This window comes from Thunnus albacares, chromosome 13, assembly GCF_914725855.1.
Source record: "Thunnus albacares chromosome 13, fThuAlb1.1, whole genome shotgun sequence".
NCBI classification, from domain to species: domain Eukaryota; kingdom Metazoa; phylum Chordata; class Actinopteri; order Scombriformes; family Scombridae; genus Thunnus; species Thunnus albacares.
The window spans coordinates 24,024,133-24,044,003 of record NC_058118.1 but is presented as its reverse complement, the minus strand read 5'-3'; the positions used below and the strand labels follow the sequence as shown (position 1 = coordinate 24,044,003).

General features: G+C 38.7%; 1 protein-coding gene across 3 annotated transcripts in view; it reads left to right on the top strand.

Moving 5' to 3' along the window:
• The first annotated feature begins 17,241 nt into the window (after positions 1-17,241).
• Positions 17,242-19,871, top strand: part of si:dkeyp-23e4.3 (rho GTPase-activating protein 7) — a 125,699-nt gene continuing 123,069 nt past the window's right edge. For 2 of the 3 annotated variants that reach the window (XM_044369762.1, XM_044369759.1), the window contains exon 1: positions 19,001-19,297. In XM_044369762.1, coding sequence (XP_044225697.1) covers positions 19,177-19,297 — 121 coding nt within the window. In that variant the 5' untranslated portion in view covers positions 19,001-19,176. Of the gene's footprint in view, positions 17,639-19,000; positions 19,298-19,871 lie in introns of those variants that run through there. The other variant, XM_044369760.1, reaches the window with a different exon arrangement.

The window sequence follows — 19,871 nt, the reverse complement described above, 5'->3', positions numbered from 1 at the left end:
ACTCAATAACTACAGATTGGAAGTTATTTGTTGACCCAAACAGCAAAAGCAGCTGTATTACATGCAGTAATCTCTACACACACCTCCTCCTCAGTTTGCTTTTTTTGCATCTGTGGTACATCACTGTTTAATAGCATCAATGAGCAAATAAAGCTGCCCCTTTGTCATCTAGTGGCCTCCAATCTGTTTTATTATTAGACTTTATGAGCCTGCTTGGAAGCCCTATTTCCTGGCTACTGCTTGCAAACAAACAAGCTGGCATTATCTAAATATAAAAGCAATCCAATTTAGGAACTCATCAGCCCCCAAACAAAAACACAACAAACAAAGCACTCAACAGACTGCAGACCTCCAAAAAGGCCAACTAATCTCCCCAGCTAGTTTGCGCTTTTACTGTTGAATTAATGACAATACAGTTTATATAAACTGTGTTGGAGTTTGTTTAGATGACGGCACTAAAAGAATAAGGAGTCCAGGAGACACCCTCATTTTCAAAAGGTGTGGCCTGATAGAAGAAAGGTCTAAGGTGTGGTAAGAGGGAACGCAAAGTGAATTTTAATACAAAGTTAACCCTTCATGCCTGAGAGGCACAATTTGCATCCAAATTCATACTCCTTAAAGGACGGGTTCACATTTTTTCAAGTGTGTCTTAAAACAGCAGTCAGGTGTCCATATGAACAGTGAAAGAGGTTTTTCTCGCTGTAATCATTCCTCCTGTTCATACTGGATATTAAAAGATCCTTCAAATGTGCTTTCAATGTAAGTCATGGAGGCCAAAATCCACAGTGTGTCCACACAGTCATTTAAAAGTTGATGTGAAGCTTATATGAGGCTTCAGCAGTCTGAGTTAGTCATATCAAGTGGATATCTGACACATTTACAGTCTTTTTAGCATCAAATTCCCTCTTTGTGTTTCCTCGGACAGTGTTTCCCTGTTGAGCTGCAGGTAGAAGTGTAGTAACAAAAAGAAGGATTTGGGCACTGAAAAGACATCTACTTGAAAAGATATCTACTTGATTTGATTCATTTGGATGCTGAAGCTTCATATTAAGAGTGGATTTTGTCCCCCATCACTTATATTGTAAGTGCATTATGATTATGGCAAGAAAAAAACCTGCATCAGTGTTCATTTGGGCATCTGACTGTTGCTGATGAACCAACCCTTTACAAAGATGACAGCCATGTTAAGATGAATCCACTCTGAAACACAGAAGAGGGACGCTCCATATAACTTGACATGTTGGTTCATAATCATCAAATTTATGACTTTTTCTCCAGTAAAAACTCTGTTTAAAAGCAAAACCAGCATGTAATTCTGTGGAGCCGATTCACCAAAATGTAAAATAAAATGAAAAAAAACTAAACAAAAACGTGACATCACAACTTGATATCAATGCGAATGATGTCACAAAATGTATTGATGCCTTGCTGGCTGATACAGCACAATTACAAATCAATCAGAGTGATCAAATCAATGAAAATGGGGTTTTGTTTTTCGTTCATTTGACACTATTATTTGACATTACTAAGGCTCAGAATGTCCCACAGACATGGTTCTCATATCCCCAGAACCCTGATAATCTCCTCTATCCATTCATATATGGATATTTGTGCTAGGTTGAAAACTCCTGGACATAAAGACAAAATATTACAAAATTTCAAGTTACATATTAAGGGTTTTTCCCCATAAAAAGTCTCCTAGAGACTCATGAGCAAAATTATGTCATTTCTGAATAGCCTAACTTGTCCTGAAAAAGACAATAAATGACAGGCTGGGTGACACACATAGTGACTCTGCAAGAAGCCTTTAAATGAATGTGTTTCATTCCACTTCATGAACATACAGAGACAAAAAGAGAAATTAAAATAAAAGGAGGTTTTTGGCAAATTTGGAAATCAGTTGGAGGCAATATGTCTTGTTAGGTAACTACTGCTAACATCTGTATCTGGCTGTTTGTAGAAAATAAATGTGGACTGCAAAAACCACCAATGGTCAATTTTGAGTGAATAAAATGAGAAAAAATAGGTGCATTCCTGATTGAATTTCTGCTAAGCTCCAATTCAAGTCCACCATAGGTTTTGGATTTATACTTGACTATGGATTTAGCAGCAGTCATGTAAATAAAGGGTCACTGAACCAAATCTTTTCCCAGCTGCAGCAATCAAACCAAGGAAATTCACCTCTAGCAACAGGAAGTGCTGATCAGCTCCAGCAGAGGACTGCGGCTGAACGGAGCAGCTCGGACGCATCAAACTGTATTAAGTATATTAATGTGAAGCAGGGCCCCGCAAAAGAAAGAGCACAGCAAATCTCTGGGTAATAAAAAACAATTGCTGAACGTGTTTTGCATTATGCAGCGTCAGGCCTCAGTTTGCCTTAAGAGGCACATCAGAGGGAGCAGCTCAATCTCCCCGTGTCATGAGTTTAAGGTCAAATTCACCGCATGGCGTCATTATTCTCCTTCCTGCTCTGTTTCCCTTAAGTCTCCATTTTTTACAGTTTGTTTTTAATATGTGTTGTTATGTTTTTCTCTCTCTGACACATTCCAGCAGTGAAGGAGAAATGCTTTATATATCGTTTAAAAAAAAAAAAGGAAAAGAGCATTCAGTGCTCAAAGCTTTTAACATTGTGTGGCTGATATATACACTTCTGTTTTCAGGATGTTCAAATGAAAAATGCTGGATGAGGCTTCTGGCCACAACATGTCTTGCAATTTTTTTTTTTTGTATAAGTAATGTTAGATTCCATTAAAGAAAATATATCTTGTAAAAATCTAATTACTTGAGCAAAAGATTGCTCAGATTTTACCTCAAATCTGTCACTTGAGTATCAAACTGTCATCTCCCATAAGGACGGGTTAACAATCATCAAGTCTGTCTTAAAACAACAGTCAGGTGCCCAAATGAACACTTAAAGAGGTTTTCTACTTGATTTGACTCATTTGGATGCTGAAGCTTCATATTAGCTTCAGATAAACTTTTAAATATATATTTGCACAGAGGAAGGACTGTGGATTTTGTTCCCCATCACTTACATTATGAGTGCATTATGAAGGGATTTTCTAATTGTCAGTATGAACAGGAGGAATGATTCAATTGTGCACCTGACTGTTATTTTAAGACATAAATGATAATAAATCGTGAACCCATCCTTTGAAGATAGGTGTAAGGAGAATGGCAGTTGTTGTCATTTTGGGGTCCAGTAGTGACCAGTTTTCATGGTGAGAAAAAAGCAGCTTAATCTGTTGATGCTTAAAACACATAGATGAGCCCACAGCTTGATCGTTCTTCTCAGAGAGAGATGGAAGGTGCAAAAGTAAAGTCAAATCCTTTATGTAGCCGTAAATCTAAATGTGGAGCCTGTTGACTCTCCACAGAGGATCCTGTGGATCAAATGAAGAGATGGAGATGACTTTCAAGACTTGAATAGACTTTATTTGCCATTTATTTGCCCTTAAAGACACAAGCACAGGTAGAGTGGATTTGCAATTCCCACAACATTTTAGGTCATTGTTTTGGTGTTCCCGCCTGTTTTGTTTCAGTCTCAGCGTGCTTATGCACCTCGTTTCCATTCGCAGCAGGCACCTATACTCAGTGGAAGAAGCTCTATAGGCCAGGGTTTCTGCAGGCTCAGACATTTTTTTATACCACATAGAATGCAATTTAATACTTGTTTCACAGTCAAAGTATGAAAGATATCGATCAAAACCATTAGGGATAATAAGGCCTTAAATTATTTACCAAGTGCGATGTGAAATATTAAAGACCTTTGTGAATGAAACTTAAGACTTTTAAATATCTTCTAAGACCTTTTGTGAGGAAACCTAAATAAGTGCTTTTAAAGACTTTTCACGACCTGCAGATACCCTGAAAAACCCACCGCATGCTACCTGCTCAGCACCAAACTGACAGAGCTGGTGACAAGATATTTTCCTCAGGAGTTGGTGGAGACCTAAATGCAGCTAAAACAGTGATTGAATACTGGACTCATCAGGTGAACACAAACATCTATAAAAAGGCAGCTGTTTGTGAACATATTTGCCATAAATGTTTATGAAGGGGATGACATGTCAAAGTTGTGTTTACAGCTTGATCAGCTGCCCCCAAGTAGCAAAAAAATAATAGTAATAATACTTTAGGAACATAACAAGAAGCACAAAGAACATGCAAGTTGGAATGTTTTTCAGCCAACGAGTAGTTATACAAAAGAGAGGGTAGCTCTGGGTCTGAAAAGGGAAGTACAGTATACAGAAGTGCCTTAAACCTGCATTCTTTCTAATGGCCAGCAGGGGGCAGCTCCACTGATTGCAAAAAGAAGTCCAATTGTAGGGAGGCCTACTTCTCCTTTGATTTATTTCCTTAGTAAACACTAATGAGTTTATGGTCTCAATCGCTAGCATCAAGTCTTCTTCAATACAGCATGATGTTCATTTTGTAAATTATGGCCCCATTCAGAGTAAAATAGACGATAAAGCAGCGTATGCTTTAGGGCATGGCTATGTTGCCCTGATTCACAGAGTATAGGTATAGCTGCCATTATTTCACAGTGTGTTTTCAGTTCATTAAAGTTAATTTTAACATTTTGGTCGCCTAAAAAAGTCTTGTCCAGTGTTTGGTTGTAATAAAAGACCCTCTAAGGAGTTGACTGTTCAGTTTTTCCAGTAAGGACACTATTTTTAAAATTAGGCCTGTTTTTCACTAGAAAATTAGCATTTGCATTATCAGTATCATAACCATACACCGTAAATACACGTTGCTATCCAAGCTAGCAGCTAGCGCTAGGGTCACCTCCACCCTCTCATCCAAATATGGCTACTTCTGGCTCCAAAAATCAAAGATGGTGACGGCCAAGTCCAAGATGGCGATGGTCAAATCACTAAACTCAAGGATTCAAAACGGCAGTCCACAAACCAATGGGTGACGTCACGGTGACCACGTCCATATTTTTTTACAGTCTATGGTCAGAGGGCAACAACAGTGGCAGACAGCAATTAAAAGAAGGAAATACAACAAAACTAAATACGCAGCTGACAAGAAAAGTTCAAAAGCAAGCTGAAGACCTGGGCTGATGAGTTTTGCTCGCTCCTTCAGCGCCTGTGGAGAGTTTACTGATGCTGTTTGCTGCAGCCAGAGGCCTGATGCTGCTGTAAGGTAGACAGCTCATCAAATTGAGTGACAAGCTTCTGGGCAGGAACAACAACAGCAGCTGAGGAGAAAGAGGACCAGACTAACAATACAGTTTGTGCCTGGAGGCGAAACCTGGAGGAGAAGTGAGGAGGGGAGACAGGTTAAAGAAAGCTTTTAGTCCTCTTGACAATCAAAGATATTGTGGGTTGTGAGCAGTGGGGAGCAGGTCAACAGGAGGAGGGAGTTCATGATATTTTAGACTCTTGAGTGTGTATTTCTGGCAGTGTGTTTTACCTCCTGTGAACAGTTGAGGAAGGTTTGCTTTACTGGAGCTATCACTGCTTTACAAACAGCAAGTCTCTTAAATCCAGAGCAAGAAAGATTCCAGGACTGTGGCTCAGACTCCTAACATGTAAAACATGTGCAGCAGCATCATAGCTCAAATCCACACAAAACTTCTGTTTTTGCGTTATACACTGTAAAAGAAAACCTTGCAGATATATGGTGACAGCCAGTGGTGGAAGAAGTACTCAGATCCTTTACTCAAGTAAAAGCATTAATACCACAATGTAAAAATACTTTATTACAAGTAAAAGTTACATTACAGTACATTCTGCATTTAAATCCCTTCTTGACAACACTGGGCAGACGCCACTGCACATGTGCAGGCATGTGATTCTGTTTACAGAGCATTGCTAGCTTGTTGTGCTACATATAACAACCTCTTTACTTTGTACTTTATTTACACTGAAGTTCTTTGAGAAATTAAGATTGTAGTACAAAGTCAAGAGTTTGTGATATGTAGCACAACTAGCTAACAAAGAAGGCATCTGATGTACACGGAACTACTCTCTGGAGACTGAAAATCGCTGTTATTAGTCTTTGAAGCTGTGACCATACTCTTTGTGGCTAAGTTTCATGCGAAAACGCAATGGAATAACTACAGCAACCAACTGTTAAACAACACTGACATGCCCACATGTGTTTAAGATTTCTGAACCCTCTGAACCTTTCCTTTAAACAGACTTACCCCTTATAAAAAAAAATCTGTATTTTTCACAATGTCCTTTAAGAACTCATAAAGGACGAGCACTATGGCAAGCCGTTTTAACATTTAATAGCTAGACCGAGTATTAATTGCAGATATCTGTAGTTCAGTTCTTCCTATCGACAATTGTCATTTCAGATATCTATGACGTCATTCTTTCTAGGACAAATGACGTCACTTTTGCCATTCATGTGTATTGGGCTTTCAATTTCAGATATCCACAATTACATTTTGGATATCCAGAATGAACATTCTGGATATCTGCAATACAATTCTTACTAGGAGAAAATCCCATTTCAGATATTTAGAATCCAAGAATTGGATGGTAGACACCTGAAATGGGACTTTCTTAGATATCTTAAATGTATTTTTGACTAGTACAATCAAAGTTGTAGATATCTTGAAGTACAATTTCTACTAGTAAGAATGTTATTGTGCATATCTTTAATAACCATTCTGACAATTTTGACTAATGGAAATGCTATTATGGATATCTAAAACATAATTAGTGTGGTTCCACTAAATGTTAAAATGGCTTGCCATACGAGCACAGCACTTGGCAACTGAAGTGATGCTGATCATTTTCATTTTCATACAAGAGGGGCATGATATGCACTTTCACTTGAAATAAGGGTGATCACTCTATTAGTGCCAGAAGTCATTTGAGCAACATGTCATTTATAGTCGATGGGATAAAAGCCAAATACCTGTCTCTTTCGTCACTTTTATTTGTGTCACCTTGGTTTGACAGATCATCTTTGAAACCAAAAGCCACACACTGAATCCTGGAGCCAACACCTCGTCAAAGTGTCAGAGTGACAAGGTGAACTCCCACCTGCTTACTCACTGCGGTGAGTCACTTTGAATGTGTGTAACTTAGACACATGGGAATGCAAGCGGTGCTCTGTCACAGGCAGTATAAGATTGTGCCTCTTTGTTGGCTGCTTGGCATTTCCCTCTGATCCAAAGCGAGGGGAGTTCAGATCGTAGTGACGCAGTGTGCAGTTGAGTGCTATTTAATTACCTGCTTTTGGAAAACCACTGGGAATGCATCTAATTTAGGTCTTGTTTGAAGGGTAAACAAATGTGCTAGGAGATGTCTCCCATCGCCCTCCCAGCAGAGAAAGAGGAGGAGGGGAGGCAGAAGCTGCTTTCTATCACAAATATTATAATAGCCGTACTTGTCGCACTTGGAAGGGATTGAAGGCGTGCAGTAATAGTGACATTGAATGGTTTTAACTTTGCATAACACCACAGTGAATTGATCAAGCTTTGGGTTGAGTTGATATTCAAATAGAGAGCTTTGTTCTGAAATGATTGACTGTAAAGGCTTTGGAAATAAAAGCAGGAGAATAAAAAAAGTGAAAGAAGTCTGCTTTGATACTCTGAGCACACTGTTTCAAACCTGCTGGTGTAGGAGAGAGCTGAAATGTTGACTTTCGTGCTGACAGATACTTAATGCCAAGCAGGTCTCATTTTGGAGATCCAGGAAATCCTTATTGTTGTGTATGTGTACATCTTCCACTGGTTTTACTGCAACTAAATTAGAAGCTAAAAAAACTTCAGAAAAGAGAAAGTGTTTGTTGCTGTCGAGTTCATGTTAAGTTCAGTGTTTCAAAAAACTACAAAAACTTGACGACAAATGTGCCGTCACTGTAACATCTACCATTTCTGTTCTTTTGTCTGAAGGATGTTGAACAATTTGCTTTATTGTGGCGCTCTATTTGACTCATTTAGGTTTAAGAGGCACAACTGTCAGTGAATCAGCACTTGTAAAAAAAAAAAAATCACATGGAATCACAAGTTAATTGGGTAGATTTTTAGATTAGGACTTTAATTTTGAAGTAAAGAAAACTGCAGCCATTTCAAATACAGGTAAGGTGAGTACATGCAAGGCTTTCAGCATTTATCAACCTGATACACTGTACATGTGTGTGTTGACACATTGGATGCATTTGTAGGGGTGAAGGGTGACTTTTTAGAATTGATTCCATGCAGCTTTCAAGTATTTTGCACACTGCTTTTGCATTAAGGGCACTTGGTGCACTCTTGAGTTCACCAGAGTTAAACTCAGTGCAGCTAAACAGTTTATCATCACTGCAGCTTTTCTTCATCTCTCCAACACAAACATTGAACAGTGCCGTGCCTCAAGATCTCCTTCTTGACCACAAGTTTCCCTCCCAGTTCTCGTAACCCAAACCTACTGGTAGTGCTGCAATTAGTCCAAAGTGATGTTTTCAAATTATTTTTGTCCAACTCACAGTCCAAAGATATTTATTTAATAATATAAATCAGAGACAAGCAGCTAATTCACACACTTTTAAGCTGGAACCAGAAATCAACTAATCGATTTAAGATGTTTAAGGCTGTGCAAAGCAAAATCTGTTAAATGACGGAAAGGTTTCCAGCTGTGTTTCTCTCAGATGAAAGAGGCGATTGATGAAGATGTTACAGAAGCCAACAAAATGTCAACAGTATAATTAGACTATTCTCGAGACTTGGCTGCAACTGGTAATAACAGAGGCAGAATCTGAGCAGTCTAAGAATCACCTCTAGCTCTGTTGACAGTCAGAATCTGACTACTTGCAAACCTGACAACCTGAAGATGAGGACAGTCAGTTCTTTCAAATCACCTCAACAGGTACCAGATCTGATATCAATCATTCTCATCTCTAAATACTGAGAATTTTCTGCACAAATGACCTTGAAATTCCTCTGTGGCACTTAGATATCACACAAAAAAGTTTTAATGTTGTAGACTAGAGGTTGACGATGTATCGGTTTGGCCGATTAATCGGTGCTGATAGGACATTTTACAAACTATCGGAATCAGCAGAACTGATAGTGGCTGATGGCTGCGTAGCCTCCACCAGTCATGCGGGGACGTACATTATCCCCTTACTGGTCCACTATCACAGTAAATAAGGATCATACTACTCCCACTGTTGGTCTCCAATTTCTCATATCCCTGTTACCTGGAACTCCAGATCCAGTTTGTGTCCCTCAACTTGCCAGTATAGGGGTGGTAATAATAAGAGATGGCTGCACTATATAAACTGTTTGCCCGTTCCCGAATTCTCTGTTCTGTCACCTGCCCCTCCAAAATGTGGCCTGTTAAATGTCCTTTCCCTTTCCAATAAGTACTTTATTTGCAACAATTTTATAACTGCTAATTCTCCTAACGATGCTGCCCCCCTTAATTGAGGCTACGCCTGCTAATTTTTCCCGTTTTCATCTCTCCCGGCTTTCAGGTCGGCTGGTGACACTGCTGTCATCCATAGAAATTGTTTTAAGTGCTCTTCTGTCATTTGGTTCTTTTAACTCTTGAAGTTTTAAATTTTTCGATTTCTGGTCCATTTCATCTGCTTTTTATACTTTTATACAGACCTCCTAAGCTAAATAGTTTTATTCATGAATTTTCTGAGTTTCTCCCTCTTGTTAAACCCAAATATGATAGAGTTTTCATCCTTGGTGACTTCAATATCCTTGTGTGTTGTCCTATTAACCCTCTTTCCTATGATTTCTTGGATCTCATTGAGTCTTTTAATTCAAACCAAATTGTTGAAGGTGTCTCAACGGTGGTTTTCTCCCCATAAATATGAACTTCATTGACTTTTATGTCTCACATCATAAAGTCATTGTTTTTCATGTTCCCTTATCTCCTCCCACTAGTAAGCCTTGTGCCACAGTCCTGTCATGTTTTCTTAGTGCTGATTCTGCGAGTAATTCTGTGAAGCTTTCTCTAATACCAAGCTCTTTTATGCAGCAAAAGTGCCCGGATGCTCTGGCTAATTCTTTCAACCCTATCTGCCTCTCTATACTTGATCATATCGCTCCTCATAAAATCAGAAAGAAAAAGCATAATCCTTCTCCATTACTCAATGAGCACACTCGGGCCCTTAAGAGACAATGCAGAAAAGCTGAACGTATATGGAAGGCTAATAGGTTACGAGTCTCCCTTGACATCCTAAGAAGTCACATGGACAGACTGCTGTTAAAGAGGCAATTAGAGCCTATTTTCAGTTTGATTTCCAGTAATTCCCATAACTCCAAAGTTTTATTTAAGGTTACTGACTCTGCTGTGAACGGTTCTTCCATCCCTAATAGTGAATTTAGTCCCAAATTAGTGGAAATTTCTGGCTTATTTTGTGAAAAAGGTGGAGAATATTAGGATAGATGATTTCAGACATGTCCTATCTGTCTCCCCCCGCCCCCCCACCCCCACCCCCAAACTGTGCAGTGCTGACCCAATTTCAGCCAATTTCCTCCTCAGTCCTAGAAGTCCTAGTCTCTCATATAAAATCCTCTTCCCAGCTTGATATTATTCCCTCTAAATTTTTAAAACATGTATTGCCCATTGCTAGTTCCTGCATTTTATCAATTATTAATTGCTCCTTGGCCACTGGTATTTTTCCGTCTTCTTTTAAACATGCAATTGTGCAACCCATGTTAAAGAAACCTAATCTTGACCTGCTCACCCTCAGCATTTACTACCCTATTTCTAAAATATCTTTTTCATCTAAAGTGTTGGAGAAAGTTATAGCCTCTCAACTGATTGCTTATATGAACAGCATTTTCAATAACTATCAGTCTGGTTTTAGAGCTTTACACAGTATTGAGACGGCCTTAGTTAAGATGACAAATGACTTACTCCTTGCTGCAGAAAAAGGTGAAAGCTCCATTCTGGTCCTGCTAGACCTGAGTGTGGCCTTGGATACAGTAGACCACTCCATCCCTCTACAGCATCTTGAAACTTGGGTTGGTCTAAAAGATTCTTCCCCATCTTCTGTTTTTAGGGGAATCTTCTTCCCCAAAGAAATTCCCCATCTTCTGTTTCCCAGTTCACTCGCGGCGTTCCTCAAGGGTCAATCTTGGGGCCGTTGCTGTTCTCCATATATATGCTGCCCTTGGGCCAGGTCATTAATGTATTAGAGGGTCATACATGCTTTTATCTCATCCAGGCTTGACTACTGTAATGCCCTTTACGTTGGTGTTAGCCAGGCTTCCCTCTTTGGCTTACAGCTGGTCCAAAACGCTGCAGCTCGTCTTTTAACAGGAACACACAAGCGAGAGCACTTTCCCCCTTACTAGCTTCCCGCCACTGGCTCCCAGTACGTTTTAGGATTGATTTTAAGATTTTACTGTTTGCCTATAAATCATTGAATGGACTAGCTCCAACCTACCTCTCTGATCTTTTACAATCACACATCCCATCAAAGTCACTCAGGTCTGCTGACCAGTCGCTTTTAGTTGTGCCACGATCTAGGTTGAAGCATGATTGTACAGCACTTTGGTCAACTGGTGTTGTTTTTAAATGTGCTTTATAAATAAATTTGATTTGATTTGATTAATAAGCATAATGTACGGTACCATTGTTATACTGATGACACCCAGTTATATGTCCTGTTACAATCCACTAATCCTAGCAGCCTGAACTAACTTACCACCTGCCTTTCTGATATCAATTGCTTGGACTTCACAAAATGTTCTCAAATTGAATGATAACAAAACGGAAATTACATACCATCACATAACATTAACCCAACTGTGAGAAATTTGGGTGTTTTATTTGATTCTGGCCTTTGGTTTGATGAGAGGGTTGTTCAATCATGTTTCTTTCAACTTACGTCAATTTAAAAAAATTCATCCTTCACAAGCTGGTGAAGCAGATGATGATCCTGTAAGTTACCTGAGTCTGAATCTCCCGAGCCTCTGAATACATCAACCTTGGTGAGTCTAACAAAGCAGTTTTTATCCACAGCACTTTTGCAACATACTTGGAGTACTTGGCTCTGTTGCCAGTGAATGATGGGAAACCATTAAACCACTCAAAGATTTCTTTATATTCTTTCTCAGTAAGGTAAATGCTCCTATTAAGCCTGCAGAAACTTACTATAAATGGTAAAGATTCTCCTTTTAAAAACTGATGACAATAAAGATTCATATTTTATATTAAATATCAAAGGACTGTTCATAAATGCATTCATTGGCACATAATACTTAAATGATCATTATGTACTGAGTCCACTGAAAAATGCATAATACACTGTATATGCAAGTGGATTAGGGTACAGGAGCTCAATAGTGGTGTTTACACCTTGAGTAAAACTTTAAGGAGTAAGCTTTAGGCATACGCTCCTGATTTTTCATTTGCAATATCAGCAAATGTATTAATTTAAAAAATGCATTTTTATATAACTGTAGAGAAATTTTGACTCGTGTCTCTCATCGGCCTTAAGCTTTACTTTTTTTTTTAGTATTACTCGCTCTTTAAAGTTTTTGCTGTTCAGTGTCCAGTTCTATAAAGTTTGCTTGATGTCCCAGTTTGGTCTTGTTTTTTTTGCCTTTTAATCTTTTCTATTCCCAGAAAAATCAGAAACTCATGAAATCAGAGGAATGTGTGGGTATCATATGAAGCTGAAGTGTCTAAGAAGTTCATCAAGCAACAAACTGTTCGTGTCTCATCATCGGTATGTTAAAACATCTATGGTTGAACCTTTGCAGTAACACATTTCTTGGTTATTACCAAAACATTGTTGTGAGCAAGGTTATTTTTTTTCTCAATCTTTTCTTTAGATATAGTCACAATCACATTTTTACATTAAAATGTTTAACCTAATTGCCAAGTTTTGTATAACGTAAATAGACTATCAAATAGGAAGGGGATAAACACCATTCCCAAGTGATATGGACATTTGATGTTGAATAAAAGTTTCAATGTTTCAGGTATAATTTTGTTAAAATCATGAATAAATATTACATATACAGTAAGCTGCATCTATTAGTTTTTAGATGTAACAATTAAAAAAGCTGAATTCGGCATCACTGCAGTTTTCAAGGAGAGCAAATGTAATTTCTGTCCTCTCATGTGTCAGCAAAATGTGCTCTGTTTACATGATACTCTCATAGTGAAATACAGAAATTACTGTAAATAATTTCAATTTAATTTATTTTCAATTTTAAATGGTAGCATTTATCTACAACCCAGCTGTGAGTTAGCAGGTTAGCTTCCTAGCAGGACATTAAAACTTCTGTAGATTTCACCAGCAGATCGGAGGCGTGGTACGAAGCACTCGCCATGTCAGTGCTGTTACCCGTTAGCCTCCTGCTAGCAGACTACGCTCCGTCACGGAGCTGAACTGATACAATGTGCACTGTAGTACGATCTTAATTATTAATCATTCACAACCTAATATTATCATATCACACACCCCTACTGTCTTTCTATGTTATTTAAGTAAACTACATTAATTACGAAGCATCTTACAATCTTCTACATGTATGAAAATAATAAAAAAAAATAATTTACTGACCAACATCACTGGTTATTTTTTGTAAAGACAGAAGTTGGTGTGCATGTTCTAGAGAATGGGGTAAAAGAGGAAAAAAAAGTGTAGTGCCACACTGTGTTGGTATTAACGTTATATCTCCAGCAGTGGATAGTAGCCTCTCTGCTGCACCCTGGACATTCAAAGAGTATTCACAGAGTTCTTCACCGTTTTTCATGCAAAGCTAATTATTAAGTAATTAAATCCAAAACATGCCCAAATGCTTGTCTTTGTTGAAGTTGAGCTACAAGATAATCACATCTGCTGTATTTTGTCCGGGTGCTGCTCTGCCTTTCTCTCCACGCAAACATAACTTTATTAACATTATGACATGCATGAATTTTGCTTGATGAAGATCTGAGGACCAAAACATTGTTAATAAAGTGAGTAAAAGTGATCGACAGTGTGCGTGATATCTTGGTCCTTTTACTTTCTGGAATGCAAGAGCTTTGCAGTGCTTGTTAACATTATTACAAAAATCAGAAACGTAGAAGGTAAGAATTGCAATTCTTACGTGAATCTTGTTTTTTTTCACCCACCCTATATCCTCATGTACTCGTGTATTTGATATACTTACTTGTATGTATCTGATCTCTCCTGGATTTATGTATACTTTTGTTTCAGTTTGGAGTTTTTTCTGTCTCTGTGTAAGCTGGTGCATCATAGGTTGGCATAAGAGCTTTGCAGGGTTATGTAGGAATGGACTGGGGATGGAGAGGGAGTAAATTGAGGTTAAGTCTGTTGGCTATAAAATCATAAATAAATAGAGAAAGCCAGATCGAAACTTCCAGCGAAGAATCCAAAAGCACATATCAGCTTTGTTTGCCACAGCGGGCACAAGTTGGACAGAAGACTTCAGAATAATGTCAGCATTTGAAAAGTAAAGAGATTTACTGGTAGAGCCAAAAAAAAACCCCTCATGGTTTCAGTATCTTAGACTGATGCAGCGAGGGAGCCAGCAGCCGTACGGTTCTGTTATCTAAAACAATCATTGTTACTTCAGGAGACCATCGGTATATGTGAAGGTTGGACATGTTCTCGGGGTGCGTCTGAGTGTGCATTTACTGTATACAGACACAAAAACAAAATGACCACACAAGTTATGGAACTATAACCATCGTCTGATTTTAAGATTTGGATCCAAGACCTTCAGTACGATCCTCAGTGAACGACAACAGTTTTCTACCCAAATAGACGAAATGAAGATAAATCCTGTTGTATATCTTTTAGTCCTATTAATGGAATTTCATAAAACAAAAACTAGAAAATACCTTTGAACCAAGTAATTATGTAGGGTCTTGTCCTTCATATTTCGTTTTGATGTGCAAGATGTTGTGAGGGTTCTTACTGAGGGTGTGCCCGAATACAAATACGTTATTCGGCAAAGCACAAATAGTGTTTTTTTGTTTTGGTTTTTACGAATATTTGTTTCATACAAATATTTTAAAAATTACTTGTTTTCACGAATAAAAATAAACCATGTCAGATACCAGCGCACAGGTCGGTTACATCACTATCTCAGTCTCTGTCTTCTGCTCCGCTGTTACATCTATCAGCAGGTCTCAACGAGCGGAGTCACATCCACCTGCTACATGACGCACATTTCCTAATTTGGACATCACTCCCAGATTTTGGGTTGTTCCCCAGATATAAAGCTGAGCTACTGACACACGCTTCACAAACACTTATTGTAACACTTTAATTAAAACAGGATTTTTAAGCCTCTTTCCACTTTTATTCGAATACAAATACAAATAATTTTGCTGTCTCAACAAACACAGATACAAATACAAATACTGGGCCCTAGTTCTTACAGATGTCTTATAGCAGTGCTGTATTCCCTTTATTGTAACACGTTACTGTGACTTATGGTGAAGAATATTCAAAACATTGTTTGGATGGATATTAACTTATATAATTTGAATTCTCTCACTTTTTTTTTGCATTTCACAGCTCCCTTTTTCCCTTTTGATATGATATACAATTATTTAAGTATATTGATGGCCAAAGCGCAAAACCTACTATCTGCAGAATTTTCTGATTGGAGGATTTCACTTTGGATGATGAGAACGAGGAAGGCTGCTCATATTCAGTCTGTCTGCAAGATAATCCCGCCCTTCGTTGTGACAGAAGAGTCACACAACAAAACAAAAACACAACGCAGAGTCCCTGGATGTGTAGAGAGGCTACAGCACGAGTGAGTTACACAATCACTGAACATTCATTTCCAGTGGACGAGGAAGCAAATACACTGAATTTAAGGAATTTCCCACTTAAGGAATTCCGACCCTAGTATACTACAATGTAGTAACTATTACATTTACTACATCTTTTTACCTGAAAACAAATCTATTTTTATTTTTAATTTAATTTTAATCATTAACTTAATTTAGAGCATCGTTTTGTAGAACCTCTTCCAACTTGCACCAAGTGCAAAAGCTCCTATCTGCACTTTGCAAGGCATTAATATCTAGTCAGTATTGTTAACACATAATATAATAATATACTCCAAAAACAGTGTATTATGTGTTGGGTATCCTTAACAAATAGCATTCTGCAAGAAAACAAGTTTTTTTTAGTTTTCTCAGAAAAGTGCATTTTTCAGATCGGAGGTTTTGCTCTTCGGCCATCGATATATTCAATTTAAAATATGATTTTGTCAGCTACCTGTTGAAGGTGTGCGAAACTGAGACACTCTGAGAGAAATATGGTTTGGCTCAGACAGATTAGAGTTCTTGGTTGTTAAGGAAAAAGTAGAAAGAAGGAGGATGACTGATGCTTTAAGTTTGTTGAATTGGTTTTTGAAATAAGCCAAGTTTGATTTTGGCATTTTTCTTTCCGTTTGGTTTTGGAGTTACAAGGGTTTTTGTAGCACCTCACCTCCCTTCAGTCAACGAACAAGTCTGAGTCTGCCTCCTATCACCTTCCTTCATGCTCTGGTTAACCTTCCTCACACACTAGATCATCTCTTTGATGATTTTTTTCCTCCCTCTCTGAACTATCTTGTTATGTTTCTACTTGTGAGACAGAATAGTTCCTGCAAAATTAACACTCAGAATAAGATCCACCTAGAATCCTTGCTTGTCCTCGTTACCTAAAATGAAATTTACTGGATTGAGCTGAACGCATGAACAAAAATAACTTCACTGACCATTGACTAAATGACTTCAGTGACCACAAATGTACATAATTTCCTTTTCCTTTGCTGCTGTGAGATTGGAAGCCGGTAACACGAAGTACATTTACCTAATGGCAGTGCCAGTATAGTAAACAGGAAGTTTGTTATTGATGAAAATGACAGACTTTTATATCCCATGTGAGACCTAAATTGGCTCTCATGTGACCAAGAGAAATGTATTAAAGTACTTCTACTGCAGAGTTACTGATGAAATCCACTGATAACGGCAGCTCCATAATCATTAAGCTGACATCTGAGTGAAGGAGCGGAGTTAAATGATGCGTAGAGGCCAATGGGTGGTCGAGGGGCAGGAGGCTAAAGCAGGGTGGTGTTTAGGGAACAACTAAACAAAAACAAAAAAAAACACTTTATCTGATACAGCTTTAAACCAGCAAAATCATATTGACAATTTAAAATATGTCTAAAATTCAAGTTCCAGAAAAGTTTGAATGACATATGGAGTAATCACCTATCAAATTAAAATATGTAATGTTTTTCTCCAAAAGTGTGAAGGAATCTGTTGAAGGATGAAATAATTCCCCATGTTTCCAAGTATATGAATGTATTTCAAGAGTTTTCTTGATTTATATCACCAATTAGCTAAATTACTTTGTTCACATTGCAGCCAGTCTTCACTTTGGATAATCCGATGTTACTGGTTAATGGGCCCATTTTCAGTCAACGTTAGTGCATAAGGACTTATTTTAAACCCAGCGGAGGCATCCGTTGACAGGTGGAGCTGCCAGCAGCTTCAGCTTCAGCGCCGGCTGTGCGGCTGGGAGAACGGGTAGAGTCAACACCGGCCGTCGCTCGTGGCTTCGGCTTCATCTCCGGCTGTGCGGCTGGGAGGTCCCCAGCCAGAAGGAGAGTATTTGCCAGGCAGCAGTTCACCAAAGAGCACGACGTGAGAGGCTTTTGCGCCGATGATGAGGCCACCAAGGACTTTTCAGCAGAGAAGTGAGTAACATAAAGTGCACCAAACTCCATTAAAAAAAACTGGTGATGGATCACTTGTTAACTAGTCATTGAATTTACATTTTTACTGAAACAAATCCACAGTTACCTACAAAATACATGCCGAATGAAGCAGTGGCTCCTAATGTTACTTTATATTTAAAATATCATCCATGTTGCTCGCCTTACATTTACGAACAAGGCCTATTTTAAATTGTGTATTTTTATAGAGGAGTCTGGTGCGAGCGTTGTTAACTCAGAGGCTGTTCAGTGGAGCCATGCTTTCAGCGCCTTCAGCGTTTCAGAGAACACTGCTTATTTTTACACAATTTTGAAACCTAATTTTATATACTTGGCAACTTTTTAATCATTCAAATTTAGCTGGGCGGTCACACATCTTTCTGTGGTGTGACAAACTCAGAACACAGATTTATCATTGCTTTTATACCGACTTTAAACTACAAACAGATGATTGTCTCTTGTGGCATAAAATAAAGGCAGGTATCAAGTCATGGCTCGTTTAAGACTAGAACAAGTCACTGGAAGCAAGATAATGTTAAGTCAAGTTTTAAGTCTGTCGAGACAAGTCCAAGTAAAGTCTCAAGTCATGCTAGCCAAGTCTCACAGTAAGTCACTAGTCCCTGAGGGTAGGCTCAAGTAGAGATGCAAGTCTTTCATTAAAGTGACATGGCATTTAAACATTTCCCTTTCAAAGTTCTTAACAAAGGTTTTAAACATCTGACAACAAATTCTTTCAATATAGACACTTATTCATCAAACATTCAGTGTGTGGATATGCAAGTTCCTTCCCTGTGGAGCGTCACTTGTTATTAACAGGTCAAAACTTGAGACCTGAATGTTTTTGCTTTTTGAGTCTCATGTCACGTCTCAAACCTTTTTTGTGACTTTCATCTGACTCTGCAAGTCTCAAGTCAACAGCTGTTGGTGTGTGTGTGTGTGTGAGAATGTGTGTTTGTGTGTAAAAAAAGAGAGAGAATTTGAGTGTGTGTCTGTGTTTCCTGTATTGTGTATGCTGATGTCTTTAACCCAGGTTAGATGTCATTTCCTCTCTTCAGGTCAGCCAAATCCTTTAACTTCCCACACACACACGCACACGCACACACGCACACGCACAAAAGAAAAACACTTCTCACTCTGCTTCATACTCTTGAAAACACAAATGCTCACAAAGTATAACAGTTTGTTCATCCACATAAACAGTTCTTCACACAGGTTTCTTTCTCTCTCTCACACACACACACACACACAACTTTCTGAGGGAGGTGTAGGGAGGGGGAGGACAGGAGTGTTTCACAAATTACATGCAGACTTTTTGCATCAAGTGTCAGCCCCCCCCCTTGCCTCCTCTTCCTCCTCCTCCTCCTCCTCCTCCTCCTTCCTCACTTTACTGAACTCTTAAGTCAAACACACCCTCTGCATGAGCCATGACGGACCAGACGCTGCCCACATGGGTTAGAAACTCTCCAGAAACGCAGGTTTTTTTTTTCAGTGGGAATATGTAACTGTTGAATGCATGGAATATGGCTCAGACCCCGGCGGTAAAAACTCCACTGCGGAGATCCTTCAGCGAGCACGTGAAAGACTCTACCAACAAGGCTTGGGATGTCTTCTGGAGGAGTGTGAGGGAGCGGCGGCTGTGGGGTGAGTCGGGATACGATGTGAATGTAGATTATTCAGCTGGCTGGCGGCGTGGAGAGAGGAGTTTACGCAAGACTGCAGCAGCATCTTGCCGGCAGCAAAGGGTCATTTTCTGCAGCTCATTATGATTCAGTGAATGATATTAAGGATGGGAGAGATGCCTATGAGCTTCTGTCTCTGTATATGTAGTTTAATATCATGATATCAGTGAAACAGTACACTTTCTGGTAATGTAGTTGATGTTGAAGCAGCTTCAAAATAAAATAACCACATGTCAGTTTTTGGTTAATCCTGTGAATTAATTACTTGACAAATTCTGATACTTCATCGCATTGATGATCCAAAATTTTCATGAAGCAGCAGTTGATCATTATTATGTAATATTGCCCACAATGATCTAATACAACCAGAAATATTAAAGGGATAGAAACGTTGGTATAAGCGAGATAGAAAATCGCTGATAGTGGCTCTTGGTGTGTATTGTTATAATGTTTGTATCCACTCTGAGTCTGTGAAGTTTTACTCGTTGAACCAGATGTTATATCGGTGTTTTTTTGCACCAAATTGAGAGCTGTTA